We start from the raw sequence: 16429 nt of genomic DNA, 5'->3' as shown, positions 1-16429 counted from the left end.
ACGGTACTTGTATAGCACTTTTAGCACTGAACCTGTACATCAGGAGGTTACGGGTTCAGCGTTCTGCTCAAAAACCTTTTGACAGGCTCTCCAAGAGGAGCCCGGAATCGAACCAAAACATTAAACCATCATAATGGTGTAGGTTATGCAGTCATAACAGGTACAACAAACCAATCAGGAGTGTCAGGGAAATGTCACACAAGCAGCGTGTTCAGTCCTTCACAGTAATGAGAAGAGTTGAGACCTAATTACGTAAAGTAAGTAGAAACAGCTGTGTGGGTGTTTCACACAGCACCTTTGAGACATGAGCCCCCATTTACACCTTGGTAAATACAAAGCGCTTTGGTTTGTGTACATGAGTGTGCATGCAAATGAGCAGCAGCATATCATTCTTTACTCACTATTGCCATATACTTCAGTCTTATAGTGGGTGTAAGTACTGCTTTGTAAATATTCCATTATGCCCATACGAATACCATATATGGCTTACATTTAAATACATTATTTATTAATAAATTCAAAAAAGTATGGAAAAATGTCTTATATCTCCATTTTAACAAAATTCCTTGATCTCACCATGCATTTTGAATGGCAGCAATATTTTATTATTTTACCCACCCTTCTAACCACCAAGATTCATCAAAATGGCACCCAGCCTTTCTGAATAATCTTGCTAAATCTTTGCTTTGCCTAATTATCTAATAATCTAATCATGGTGTCTACGTGATATCTGAAAAAGATTGATTTATTGCCTTGAAAGTTCAACCGGAGTTTAAACTTCCTTACTGAAGCCTCTGTCAAACTCTTTGTTGAATGAACGTCAACTACAATAAGATTTATTGAATTTTTCCATGATTGTCAATAACAACAGTGTTCAGTATGAGTCATGTCCATCAATGGCCTGTTTAAGACTTTTGCAACCACAGACTGCCAATGATAAAATTATGATCTCAAAGTGCCATGCATAGCTGCTCTGAGCGATGTCTGTAAACCAACCAATAGATATGCAGCATAACATGTCCCGGGGATGTTGATGAGACATTGTAATAATCTTTACAGCAGCTTGTTTCTTTTTCTTTTTATGTATATGTAAAGTGTGTGTGTGAGAGAGCCAGAGAGAGAGCAGACAGAGCAAACCTTCACCTCCATAGTTGCCTGTCCGCATACTTTTTAGGACTTGAACTAATAAGATCACTGCAGAGTGCAGAGAGTCAACCGCAGAGTTTAAAGTAGCATACAGATGTCCCTTCTGGACATACGTGTATTCTAAAACCCAAATACTAACAAGGCGACAACTCAGTAGTGTGGCTTTAGCTGGACTTTGTGAGGCAAGGTACTCTTTGAATCCTGATAAGCCAGGGGTGACTGACCCACAGTATCCCATGCTCCATGTTGAGCTTTAACTTTGACTACTAATGAATAAATGTATCAAACACAGGAAAGGGAAACCAGTCTATAAACAGAGCATTAAGCTGCCCGACGTGCAGTAAAGGAGCATTTTATTATGAAATGTCTAATGGCTGCATGTCTGACACTGATTAACACCTCTGCTCTGGACAGAAGGCTATTTTGAACTGGTGGAAGGAGGGTGAGCTCTGTTAGACCTGGAATAGATTAAGAGCTGAGAGCAGTGGCTGGTTTGGCTATTGTGAGACAATTTGTGTAAGAGTTATTGGTAGCATAATGTCCATTTCATCAATCATTTCTATGAATAAAACTCAGCAAATTGCATTATATAAACATGTTCCCTCATTTATAACACAACACTCAGTTCTCATCTTGAACACATACAAGTGGCAGTGAGCCTCTTCCTCAGGTGTCACTCACTCCCACACGCCCACACACACACACACACACACACACACACACACACACACACACACAGCCACTTAAACCTGATAGTGTCTGGATCATGAAACACTACCACCTTCTCCCTGTAAATATTCTAATATATATTCTTTTGCTAATAATCGCACCACTCAGCCTGCTAGGTAAATTCCTGGGCCAGAGAACATGTAATTAGCTTTTTGTGCAGATAAGAGGTCTTCACAGGTCCACTCAGTTTCACTGACCTGATCTGTTAAGATGGATATATTAGAGTTAGTATTTTATGAGAAAGCATTACACTCCAACTGCAGCAGATCTAAGTGGATTCGCTGTAAAATGCAAGTTTGCTAAAAAGGCACTGAGCTGTAAAATTGAAAAGCGAGGGGTCGGTGGCTGCTGGTGAGAGATTTGTTGTGAAGAAAAAAGTTAATGAATGTTGCACACCTGTTTTTTGCTTTTGACAATTAAATCTATTTTTAATAACAATGCAGGGCATAGCAGTTTTCATATGGGAATAGTTACAAGTGCAACCCTCAAGGATAAACACAGTCAGTGAGGGACAGACAGAGGAATGGAAAAGGGCCCCTGATGCATTCAGAATCTGGAAAGTGACTTGCTTGGAGACCTCCCTGAGTCCAGTGTTTGACAGATTGACTGGTCCAGCAGCTGACGATCAGGATGTGGGCATTTTACCACCTGAACATCTTTTGTTCAGGTTTGAAATTTTTATAATCAATACATAGTTTCTTGTTTATCCTGCTGGTTGAGTCTGCCAGGCTACACAAAGCACGGCATGCTTCTGTAAACATCCATCACAGTTCACATGAAGCCCGGACATGAAACCCTATATGTCTTATCGTATATAACCACCAAAGTCTGTTTCCGTTATACTTTTACAAATTATGCCACAAAATCCACCCCCACAAAATCCACGCAAAACCTTTTGTGATATTTGAGTGTTTCTTCCGTAAGCAAATTTTTTAAATTGTAATGGTGATTTGAATAAAACGCAATCTGATATCTAACTAACATCTTTACCACAGTCCACTGATTAACTTCTTTGTCACAATACTGAGCTTTACTGACCTTATCCAATAGTTAAACAAATGAGACCTTTTTATCCTGATATGATAGCAACCAGATGCACTGTTGGATATGAATGTAAGAGCGGACAGAAGCAGGTGATTGTGAAGATAAAAGCACAGGAGGAACAGAATGGTAATTTGGTGTGTGTAGTGATTTACTGTGTGTTGTATCTGCCTTTGTGGCTTGAGGCAACGCCAGCCTTTTGAAGTAACCCAGATGAAGGAGAGCAGGCCTGTCCACCGTGGGACATGTGAAAGCTGCTTAGAAAGACTTCAGTCATCATATTACAGCACAAAGGTAGAAGTGGACATGTCAGTAGTTTTACTGCGACTTGTGTAAATACAGGTGTTGTGCATCAGCTTGCACAGAACCTTCCACTCACACACTCCTGTAGGAAGATAATGTATGAACATGCAAAGCACACAAACACACACAAAAAACACACAAAAACAGCCCCATAGAAAACCTCTAATCTGACATGCATGAATGCATTTTTAAGAAAAGAGACCTGAGCGTACATGGACCCGAGGATCATCCAAAATGCGGTAGACTTGAATAAACAGAGAGCGGGAGCACCAACACTGGAAGCATCATGATGTTCTACCAAGTAACAAGCAGGGACGTCACCATGAATGGGTGTGGAAAGTACTTCACTATGTCCACCTTCACTGGAAGGGGAATGGCTTCATCTTTCATGATGTCCAAATAGGAACAGCTGGGTGGAGATTTATGCAGATGTAAGAATTGTTGATTGAGGTGTTATTCTTATGCCATTTGGCTGGGAGTATCAGTGTGGTCCCCTAAAAGACACTATAATCTGAAAACCTCTCATCATTCTGAAAGGCGTTAGAGCTCCTGAAGGCCTGTGTGCATTTAACCTGGATTTACACACAGGGAGACAGATGTGGGGATTATCCCTGTGTTCCCTCTTTCATGAAGGGATCCAGGGAATAACATGAAGCCATCACAGGGATCCCTCTGCGTCTCTGGACATTTTGGACAGAATATCTAATGTGTATTGTTTAAGGAAATTTAAACATTATACTGTATGTGTGTGTGTGCATTCTAAAATCTCGATGGGACTCACAGTTTGATCATGGTTTAAAGCTCTCTATATTTCTGAACTTTAGCACAGTACTAGCTTTTCTCTGGAGAATATTTCTTCCCAATGCTTTGATGTGTGTTTGTTCCCCTTTGTTACTGTACAGTGAAAGGTAAATTGCATCTCCAGAGATAGTGAATGAGTGTGTGTGTGTGTGTGTGTGTGTGTGTGTGTGTGTGTGTGTGTGTGTGCGTGCGCGCGCGTGCATGTGTGTGTTTTCCACAGCTGCCAGGGTGGAAGTCACTTAGTGTTTGCCAATATGTGCTCAGCCTGATGCTGCTGCACAGCCACAGAAAGCCTGTTACACATCTCATGTCTGTGTGTGGGTCTGTGTGTCTGTGTGTCTGTGTGTCTGTCAGTGTGTGTGTGTGTCTGTGTGTGTGTGTTTACTGCTGGCAGTGAGCCAACTGGAAGGCTGCCAGCATGACCAGGCAGTAGCATTGTTGTTGTAATTAACACACACACACACTACTGTCAGTGATATGGAAGCCCATTCATGCAGTCATACTTTACTTGTGAGACAAAAAATATCAATTAGTATCCCATCGTGACTTATAAAATGAAAATTACTAAAAGTATGATTTTTTTCACTTTGCTTCTCATAATTAGAAGTTTTTAATAAACCAGTCAAGAAATGAGCAGCATCTCATAATTAAGCATTAATACATCAGTATATCTGAAAGCTGAAAACTTTTTCACAGGATTTTGGACCATCATCATTACCCTATTTGTGACATAACGAGACTTTGATTGGATTTGACAGTGACATCGTCCAGCCAAAGTGGTAAAACCAGCCTTACAGTGAATCACTTACACTCTGTAATAAAAGTCATTGAAATAAATTACGTTTTATCACTTACTTACACCATAATCTCACCAAGGATTTGTTTTACCAAGGTTGATAACTACTTATAAACTTTATGAACTTTATAAACTTAAAAAAATACATTAACCTACATAGGCAATAAATACATGTAAAACATACTCAAGATCATTAATGATGTGGACAGGAAACTGGGTGTAACAGGAAATGGAACAGAATAAATACACTGCTACTTAAATCAGCTCTGTTTAGGACCCAGCAGCAATCCAACTGTGGACTTTATAGTCTGAAACATGTCCAACTAAATATAAATAAGATTCTACCTTTCAACTCAGAATAATGTTTTGGCAAGGCAATTGAATGAGAGCAAGAGAGAGATTAAACATTTAATACAACTTGAAACTAACCATACCAAATAAAAAGACACAGTTTACTCAAAGGACAGACTCTGAAAATACATAAGAAAAAAAAACGTTTTTTTCGTTGCACCACTTCTCTTTCATAATGCAGGTGCTTAAAGCTCAATGTGGCCTCTTAGTCTGCACAGCCAGTCCCATTTTGACTCATTTGTGCCAAGAAACAGCAGCAGATTCATATAGTACATTCGTCACCTAAGTGGCTGGTCATGTTTGTCTGGTCATCTCTCAGCAAACTGTTCCAATTATATGTCGTATTTTTCTAACAAATGTATTTATCATTTCTTTGAATTCTTAAAATGAACATGTTAGTCATCGCTGTGGGAACATGTTTTAAGTTGGTACGTGTGTGTGTGTGTGTGTGTGAAAGGGGGGTGCAGTAGGGTGTAACACGATGCATATGCATATATGAAGTATAAATCATCATATACAGTATGTTCGAAAATATACACTTTTACCATAGAATATGGTCATCACCCTACATATGCACACATATGTAAAATGAAAAAAACTAACATTTCATGAACATTTATTAAGTCACTCCCACTTCCTGTTGTTTTGATGTTAGTTGTGTTGTGTTGTGAATGTTTCCCTGCAGTGTCATCTCACCTCTGTGACATCATCCCTCTTTTTCAAGCACTGTGCAACACAACAATTCAGTCAAGTCTTAAAATGAGTATAGAGTTAGTAGTCAGTGTAAGCAGGTAAAGTGTGACGAGTGGAAGGCTGGGAGGCATTTCCAGGTTCCCTGAGCTGACCCCGCTGAATGACAGCCTGAAGCCCCGAGGTTCAGCCGAACCCAATGTCCTTTCACACACACACACACAGAGGAAGAGAGCGCGAGAGAGAGAACAAATGAGCTGTCAGTGTTGAGAGAGACTGGAATGCGGTACAATGACTTTTTCCTCCTTTCTCATTTCTTGTGCGGGGCTGCAGAAAGTTTGAAGTTAAGAAATAGAAACTCTGTGGTGTGTGATTAATTTCAAGTAAGATCAGTAAATTATTGGCTATCGTAACTTATCTGAAACCCTTTTCAATTTGATCCATTTTGTGGTATGTTATTTCAATTATGCCCTTTATGAGTAAAAATGTAGTTACTGGTTCAAATAAAAGTGGAATGTAAGTTAACATTTTAAAAATTCAAAAAAAGTACTATGTTTACTTTTTACTTTTTCCAACTTTACAGAAGCAACGTTTTCATGAGGTGCTTTACGGATGAAAATTTCAGTATTATATTAGGAACTACTTCACTGAGAACTACACAATGTGTGATCTGTGTTCCTTGCCATATATTTTTGTCAGTTCACAATATACGTACATTTGCATACCAAGGAAGTAGAAGCAAAATTAGTCAAGTGCATTTGCCACTGTGTCTTTAGTCTTCCCTGTGCTATGCAAAAGCAGCAGCGGACAGCATATGCACATATGGCCATCCAAATACTTCATTTGGGTGTCTGCATACGCACAGGGAATTCAGCAAGTGGATAATTTAAAAAAATTGCAATGAAGAATCACCTTCTCATTCATTTGGGTGTGATGACATGTTGAATTTCATTCCTCAAATTCCGATGCAGTAAGATTGAAGTTGAAATAATCCATGTTAGCCTATCCATTTTAATAGAGTAATACCCTTAATTTAGCTTCAATAGATGCATGTTAACATATAAATGCTTGATTATTATTCTTATTACTATTCAGGTCAGAGGATTCAGAATCATGTCAGACTTAGAAAGTCCAGTTGGTTCGCAATTACAAAGGCTGTAAATGTAAGAAATTGTAGTCTTTGTGTTGTTTAGAGTGTGTGATTGTGCATGTCTATCACTGTGTCCACATATGCTATGCTTTTCACTCCATGAGCCTTACAATTGATCCTGTGCCATTCTCATCTGCTCTGCGTTTGTGCACTTAACATTTTTGCTGTCGCCGGCTGTTCCTTTACCTTCAATATTCCTTCACCACGGACCACCTGCAGTGTAGCACTCTCAGTATACTCGTAGCCCTGCCAGCCCCAACACACACACACACACACCACCTCCGGAAATCCACCCCTTTACGCCTCCCCACCCCCCTACAGCTTTCTCCCGAGTGCTGACCTGCATTGGTTCTTTAATATTGGTGACAGCTAATACACTTCTAAATGATCACTTATTATCTCAGGGGTCTCGTCCACGGGGCCCCACTGATTCCAAAGGTCATCCCTCTGTCTTGCAGTATTGATCTAGTGGGCCTGTTAACATGGCTCTTGCCCTTACTGAAAGTGAACGCTGCCACTAACATATTTCCATCAGCTGTATCTGCCCGTTTAAAAGCCTCTTTGACTTGGCTGCGGCCCCAGTGAATAGGCGGAGATGAGGAGCATAATGGATCTGCCAATAAGGAAACTCCTCTTACTAAAATATACCAGGGGCTACATTGCTAGAACACACACTGTAATAAGGTTTTATCTGTGTGTCTAGGGGATGCATTGACAAATAAGTCAGTTTGTACACACCCATAAAGTTGGAATTGATTTTTTATTCCAACTTTATGGGCGGCCGTGTATTTAGTAAATGAGACAATCCACTCTAACTCTGTGTTGTGCCTGCTGATGATCATTAGTGGAATTGGTTTTCACTATTCTATTCTATTCTATTCTATTGGTTCTTCTTTGGAATATGTGGCGCCGAAAGGCATTTTAGGTCATATTGTATTACGATTTCAATGGATTCTGCAGATATTTACACCTTTAATTAATTTAACGTTTAATTAATGTTTTTCCTTATCTAGATATGTATCTGCATAGAGATGAAATGTTGATTTGAGTTTTAAATGTGGCATGTGTCTTCAAGGGTTAAACATAGAATGTTTATTACATATATGAAGTGTTTGTAGCTAAATGAGAGAAAAAACATTCTTTTGAAATGTTTTCATGATATTGTTTTAGATGGGTTTTGAGGATATGTGTGATAAACTCAATGTTCAGTATTGATAACACAGCTGTATCCATTGGTTTGTTAGTTTGTGTTTTAGCAGGATTACTCAAAAGTCCTTATTTCACTTTGACAAAACTTGGTGGAATGTTGGGCCATGGCCTCGGAAAGAAGCCAGTTAATATTTGTGTAATATTAAGTGTTTTTTATCTCTTCTCTCTTCTTGTTGCAGTTATATGAGCTGGATGATGATGAAAAACGCAAAGAGTTTCTTGACGACCTTTTCAGTTTCATGCAGAAACGAGGTGAGTCAGAAAGTTCTATTTCCTCCATATCTGCAACACATTTGTATCACTACTTCTCCATGCTCTGGCCATTGCATCTATTCATTGGAATATTTGTTCGAGCAGCGAAAAGCTTCTCACTCCCTCCTAAATGTCAAAAAAAAAAAAAATGTTATCACTGAACATCACAGAATGGGAAGAAAGTAAAAAATAGAGATAATGAAAATAGTCTCAACTCTCCCTGATAATGCATTCCCACTATATTGAGAACTGAGCCAACACTGTGATGGTGTTCCTCTGGCATTTTAGAATTCAGTCCAGTTTTCATTTAGCCTCGTCCAGCTCTGCTTTTCTGTAATCTGTAATCTCTACACTCCTTGTGTTTTTGTGTTTGGCTGGTTGTGTGTAGGTGTCACTATGTCGTCATACATCTCTGACAAAGTATGAATTCTCTTGTTGCAAGAATGCTGAATTGTCCATCTGTGTAGGCGTCTCATTTGTGATATAAGAGTTCTGGACACCATTGCATTCTGGCCTCCTCACAATGTCCTGAATTGTCTGTTTTTATTAGGCCACTAACTGCCTCATGTTGTGTTTTCCCAAAGTGAGGATTGTGTTGTTTTTATTGGGGAAAAGATCTGTGTTTAGGCCCTTGCATAATATGAGGAAGTTAACCACCCGTGAGAGAATAAAAGGCCCTGCCACTTACAATGAAGAGCTATTTCAGGAGCACACCAGTTGCGTGTCATGTTTTTGTTATTTTGGATTCCTTGTTCTGGACACAATGTTTTACTGACACACAGCTAAATCTGGTTTATGGCTTAACCTGTTTGTCCTTGACTTGTAGTGGAGGAAAGGTTTCACCTCAGCTTTCATTTTAGACAAGAGTCCAGTTAAGTGAGGCTGTGTCACATGACAACATTTTTCTGATCTTTACACATCTATAAAATGTCAGCAATCCACAGATAAAGTAATGGTACAAGTCCCAGTTGGTGTTCCTCTGCTGTCTGGAGAGCGCTCACAATTAAGACATTCACAAATTAACTATTTTCTAGATTCTCAAACTACCAATCTCACAGTATCTCTTGAGAGTAAATGTGACATTAGCGTTAACGAAGGGATGACAGGGAGGAATATGAAAATACACAGAAAAGCAAAACACAAACAAATCTAGTATTATTTACATATCTATTGAGGTGTATGCAGGGGCTTGGTTTTGTTTTCTTTTGACAGGCAGCCCTGCTTATCACATCTATCTGTGTCACTGTTTCAACTATTTGTGGATGTGGCCAAATCTATGATCTCTTCCTTTTCAGCCACTTGGCTCCCTTTCCAGTGTCACATTACACAGTATGTACAGAATGTAGTCAGATTGGATTGTAAATACTTTCTAGCATTTATAGTTTTGAAACCGGTGAGGCAACAACTGGATTCCAGGAGGATATAAAATACACTCCTTTCAGACCGCATACCACTAGAGAATCTTGACATGATCACCTTTAGATCCATCAAAAAATCAAGGCTCCACTAATAACCACCGGAAGGGTGGAATTGGTTTCAAAGTGCCATATCCGTATTCACTTATGTGGGCCGCATGTCAGACTGCCTAAGTCAAAAGATCCATGTGGGAAAGTTGTGCATATTTGAGCTGCATGGGCACATAACCCAGTGTCTGGGTGGCTCATTAAAGAATATTAAAACCAGCCCAAATGACCACAAACAATAAAATCTTAGCATCTCAATGCTGATTCAGGCCAAAAACTGGCTTAACTAGAGGTCTTCACGTTTCCATCTGGTTCCTTGGAGCCGAGGCCTATTAGGATCTACTGCTGCTTTATTTGTTTGTAATTACCTGAAACATCAAGATAAAATCGTGTTTTTTACATGAGTTGATATATTACTCAAGTTGTAAAGATTGTGGGAGAGCGCACACACTTGATGGAGTAATGATGCAGTCAGGTGGTCACTTGGGTTTAGAGACAGTATGGATTGTTGTTGGAGCGTTCAATTAAAGATTGATTTTGGACTTAGTGTAGGGAGACATTGTCAGTGCAAAGCAGATCAGCAACAGCTTATCTACACTGCTGGGCTTTGACAAGTGTGATCAGAGTGGACTGGTCCACATATCCCAATCAATGTTTCTTCAAAACATCACAATCATTTTGCACTGCCAAAGAAATGTCAGCTGATGGATGGAAAAATTGTCAACCGTACAGCACTCCTTTAATAGTGTTGATTTATTGGATGGATGAATCCAGGGCAGAAGGCAAGTACAGAGCGTCAGGCTTCCCTCCCAATACTTTAGACTAAGACCTGCAGAAAAGACACATAAAATATGTTTCCACTCCTCTGTGAATCCTACCCAAGCCATAGCGAGCCTTACTAAACCAGCAGATATTTGTGCTCTGTGCACAGCCGGGGGTTTTTTTCATTCCAAAGGAACCGAACAGATGACATGAGGATGGGTCTGAGACAGGGACATAGGGTACTGCTTTTAGGAATTTCTCAATCCCCAATGAGTTTCTCCAATATCTCATCTCACAGCCTTATGTGTCTTTTGGAATCTGGATATATGTAACAACAAACAGCAATAATCACCAGTATCTCATTCACCATCCAGGCTGTGAATGGCTTTCATTTGCCTTGCAGAAACTTTGAAGTTAGAAAAAGGTGATCTGCATCTGTCCGCTAGGAATTCTTTGATCAAAATCTTTATGCATTTCTCTTTAGATACAGCTCCCTTAAGTCTGTTGCTTGTTTTACAGGTTCAGTTTGCAAAATATTGCATAAACATCTTTGTTAGCAGCAGTGAAATACATGATTACAACACAATAGTAATGTTCTGATTTGAAGCTTATAAATTTGTATAAAATATAAAATTGTAGCCTATATCTGTGATCAGTGACCTTTCATCTGCCAGTGTTCAGCTGAATTTAGACAAAACTAAATTTCACCCATGGCAAGAACGTATATAGACAGACAGTATGAATACCAGCAGTGCATGTCACAAGCATATTCAAATCGTGTTTCAACATGACATGTGCCATCTGACTGCTGTGGCTGTGAAACCTGTATAAACCATCTCCACCTGTGTTACAATGTCACATGACACTACTACCCTGGCAGGCAGATCTGTGTAGTCTGTAGTTGCCGATAGTTATGTCTTGTTCCCTATTTATATTCTATTGTGGTAAATTACAACTTGTGTTGTAAAAGTTTGAAAGTGATGAAGTACTTTAAACACGGTGTGCTGTGACGTTTAAACAGTAGTCACTGATATAGAGATATATCTGCCGACATGGTACAGCTACAATTTACACATTTCTTCTGCCTACCTCTATTTATTGATAGTGAGTAAATCACCACAGCTTGATAAGAGGAAATGTTTTCATTGCCAGGGACCATGGAGAAAATGCATTCTTATTAAAAAAACAAACAAACAAACTACTGTATGTACATGCATATGTATAGTTAATATAGTTTCATATTGTAAAAGAATTTGGTGAAATCCTCATTACACATAGGAATCCATAGATTCAGTCCTCTATGAAATATGTAATGCTTGTACCTTCTACTGATGGATAAACCTATTACTGACCAAATGAAGAATAATTTGGTTTCTATAACTTACAGTTCAAAAGTTATTGGCTTACAGTTCAAAGGTTATTGGCCAAAACCTTAATGTACTTATCATATCAGGTTGTCAGCACCACCCACCACCAAGTTTCTTTTTCTTTTTTGAGACATCCTACGAAGAGACTGCCAGACAAGCATAACCTCCTTGTTGGAGGTAAAAAATCAAATCAAATCAAAGTAAATAGAACAACAAATGGGCATAAAACATATAACAAGCTGAATGTAAGACACAGAGTTCACTACATTAGATATGATAGACTTTTCTGAATCTCATTTGTGAGAAAATTTGCAGCAGCAGAGTGGCTGCATTACCAGGAACTAAAAGTCACTTTGCTGCACAAAGGATACAATAAACTATTGAATATTTTAGGAATAATCAGAGTCTGAAGCAGGGTTATACGGCAGAAATATTTTTCCAATATTAACCTAGTTGTGCAGATTATGTTTTATGTTCAAGAAATACGTGGAGGATAATGTTTTATCAATGTTTTGTAATAACATGGGGTTAGGGTTAGGGCTGACTGACGATGCATTACCCAGCCACTTATTATACGGCCACTTACAAAAAACACATTTATTAACAATATATTAGTTATAAATTAATTTCTTGCATCAATTTCAAAAGTTGGTAGCTAGTACCTGGATAAGCGGTCTGTTATCAACATTCACCATTAGAAAATGAAACTACTGAAATCAAACTTGAGCATTACAGAGAGCTGTATAATATTGTGACTATGTTTTGCAATGTAGCAATGTTATTTTATTTGCTTATCTTTGTCGAGGTAAACACTGTCTAATTTACAGTTTCTTTTTGCTACTGTATATTTAAGAAATTCACTTCAATTTCATTGTAAACATGAATGTAACATAGCAGCGATTTGGCAATGGGGCTGCAGCTCAAGAACCCCACCTTCCTGTGGCTAAGTGAACAACAACTACAATGAAGTGAGAACCATAGAGACAGCCTGTAATAGATACAGTCTATTTTAAACACAGCCAATTAGAAAGAGGAAAAAACTTCTCCTAAGCTTGTTTTGTGTCAATATGAACACACAGACAATACTCTACCCTACCCCCACCATGCACTGCCAGACACTCTACAGCAGGGGTCCCCATCAGGACCCGATTCTGAGTAGCTCGCAAAAGGTTGAAAGAATACGTACATTTGACAACACAATGTCACTTGGTAAAGCTGTTTAAATATCTATCCAATCAAATTCACAAATTCCGCCCCTTTTGTCACAAAACAAATATAAACCAATCAGCTGTCAGTCCAACACACGATGCTGCTGTCATGTTTGGTTACGTGACAACGTAACATTCGGCTAGCAAGTGCACGCCGGATTTGACGATGACCGCCCCGATAAAAGGCAACAAATAGAGGGATTAATGAGGAATTAAAAACATGTACAAATGTGAATATCAAGTGTGTCTCATTTGCGGTGCGAACGCGTATGTAGCGCGCCACCTCACCAAAGTCCACAGCAACTTTTCACGGGACTTTCCGGCTGCTAGATGGGCGTGATGTGTTGTTCGCGGCCGAGAGCTGTTTTTATTTTTCTGCAACATAATACAAGACAGAATGATAGGATGGTCTTCTCCGACCGTGCCATGAACACGGGGAAGATTGAACGTTCGAACTGATGTTGTGCCGTTCGACCAATTCACGTGAAGACAGACAACGATCATAACATCAAGCAGGGAGGGACGGGGCATGCTGACGGTCTATTACAGGTACAGAGCAGGACAGAGAGAAGCAGAGTGACAGCTGGGGAAAAGCTGCATTGGGATGCATTTTAACAATTGTGACAACATAAAGGCAGAATGCAGAATCAAGCCGTAACGTCGAGCAGGGTCCACAAACAACCTTCACAGACATGAGAACTGTGCATCCAACAGTTCAGTTGGAAGAAAAAAGAAGCTCCACCGAGGCTCTCAATTCAGTGTACAAACGTATGTTCTTCCAAACAGGAAAACACTCCAAAACTGTACGACAGAGAACTTGCTTCACTGCAAGAACATTCCAACTCTGTTTTAATTCCTCATGAAAATAGAACCACACTCTCTGTCATGTCACTAACATCAGAACAGACTGAATGTATGTGAAGTACAGATGATATTGGAACTACAGGGAATTCCCTGAATTACAGGGAATGTGAAGGGAAATTGACAGTGATATGTGCACAGACTGAAAATGTAAAATATGAAAGGTATAGTATTGGTAAAATAGTAAAAAAAAGTAACTAATAATATTTAAAAAATAATAAGATTGTTTTGTTGTCAATGAGATGAATCTGATGTGAATTTATTAGTGTGAGCTTATCACTGAAAACGTATACAGAAAAAAAACAAGCTTATGTTGCTGAATTGAAGTGTGGGATATCAACATTTTGTAAATGTTCACACAAAAGACGCTTATTCAGCTGGTTTGGGTGGAGTAGCTCTCGGACACTTTTATTTTGTCAAAGTAGCTCTCAGAGGCAATAAGGCCACTGCTCTACAGCTGCTCATCTTTATTACGAGCAACATTATGCGGTGAACTGCATGACCAAGCCTACATCAACATGCTGCTGATGTTTGAGTCCACTACCTTTACTTTCAAGTAAAACAGATTAAAAAAATAAGTAAACAAAATGAAATGACAGTTAATGCTGATGAGAGAACTGTGGCGAAATCTGTGCTTGCCAATCTAAAACATTTGTCAGGTTCCACATTTGTACATATTTTCTATTAACATTAGTACTGTACTGCCTAATGTGACTGATATCGATGCTCAGGAGACTTTCACTGAAATTCTTTCTCCTTTCAGAGGACATAAGGAATCATGCAGCCGATGGGCTGAACGCCTTTGTGTTGCTTTTTTCAGCCTTGGAAGAAGCAGACATGGAATCCTCACTGAGAGATTCCATCAAAAGCCAAGCAGACAAAAGGGCTGATCGCCTCTTTTGTGTGTTGATAAATATCCAGGGTGATTTACTGTTGCCTGAGGCTGTGCTTATTAACTGATTACTGTCCTCCAGGACCACCATCAGCACTTTTCCTCAAATAAGTCAACTTTTGTCCCCCGGCTAATTACTTAAGAAGACTACGTGGAAGAAGAAAGGGCTGCTTGAGAGTTACCCTAGAAAATGACTGAGCCTTCGATCTGTGTGACACTAAATAATCCACCTTTTTACTCTGCTGCTGTGACTTGCCTCTTCAAGGAGTGGTAACAGCAAATTCAAACTGAACTGGGTACAGCTGGTGTTATCTTATCATTTACCTCTCCACACGTCCCTTCAAAAGACTAAACAAACACTGAATTTACCCTGTGAACAAATGTTTTCCTGTCAGCTCTTGCTTGTTGTTTTTCTGCCTCTAAATCTTAATGCAAATCCATAACTGCTCTGACCTAAACACTGGACATGTCACATGACCATTGACATCACACAAAAATGGTCCATAAAATGGGACAAGCAGATGTGATGCACCAGACATTCATAGCATAATGTGACATGCATCAAAATTGATATCTGTCTGACACAGTTTTCTACTAAGATTTTAATGTGATTATCTCACACAGCATGTCATGAAATGAATTTGTCTGCAGGTCATGGTGGCAGTGTCTCCACCCTCTTCATCTTCATTTAGGGAGCAGAGCAGGAGTAGATAAACAGTTGGTTTCCCCTGTGACGCTGCATTAATCGTTAATTTCGTGGGTTAAAAGAGCAAAGTCAATGAGGAGGAGAAATTCCTATCCCATTATCGGCCAGGAGGTGCAAAGTGAACGCATCAGCGATGAAGCCAAGCATAAAGATGATTACTCCACCACTCTAGCTCCATTGCCCAACATTGTTCCAATTAAGAACTCGTCTTTTTTAGCAGCTGAGGGATTAACGAGACAACTGCTGCTAGACTTTTTCCACTTTCCATTCTGTCCTCATTGTCATAATGATACATGGCCTGATCAGACTGTTTGTGCTGACAAAAGGCCTCCATCCTCACTCTTTTATTCCTTATATCTCTTTCAGGGAATCATGGAGACAAATGCATCACCCTCCGTATTGAAAGCACATAAATCTTGTTTTAAGAGGCTTGTCTTGCCTCAGATTCTGTCAGACAAAGGCTGAGGCTTTTATTTATTGCCTCAATCCTCGTTTGGTTGGCTATTGTGTCTTCCACAAAATTATAGTTTTATAGATCAGCACAGATACACCATATAATCAGTAGTAATAAAGATAAAGATCAAGGATCTATTTTACTCAATTGGAGCTATTATATGTATTACTCCTTTTTAACACTATTAATACAGTTCAGTATTTAGCTGGTTGAGCTTACGTACACACAAATGTTGTGGTTACAGTTAG

The 16429-nt window shown here is 39.2% G+C and overlaps 1 protein-coding gene across 1 annotated transcript in view; it reads left to right on the top strand.

The window, feature by feature from the left end:
- The window catches only part of arid3c (AT rich interactive domain 3C (BRIGHT-like)), a 57679-nt gene that overhangs the window by 29444 nt on the left and 11806 nt on the right, over nt 1-16429 (top strand). The window contains exon 2 of the mRNA XM_076165219.1: nt 8396-8468. Coding sequence (XP_076021334.1) covers nt 8396-8468 — 73 coding nt within the window. The remainder of the gene's footprint in view (nt 1-8395; nt 8469-16429) is intronic.

The sequence above is a fragment of the Genypterus blacodes genome, unplaced genomic scaffold, assembly GCF_046128005.1.
Source record: "Genypterus blacodes isolate CSIRO-AG114 ecotype Tasmania unplaced genomic scaffold, CSIRO-AGI_Gbla_v1 ptg000141l_1, whole genome shotgun sequence".
NCBI classification, from domain to species: Eukaryota; Metazoa; Chordata; class Actinopteri; order Ophidiiformes; family Ophidiidae; genus Genypterus; species Genypterus blacodes.
The sequence above is the reverse complement of the archived record's forward strand: the minus strand, read 5'-3'. Positions and strand labels throughout refer to the sequence as shown.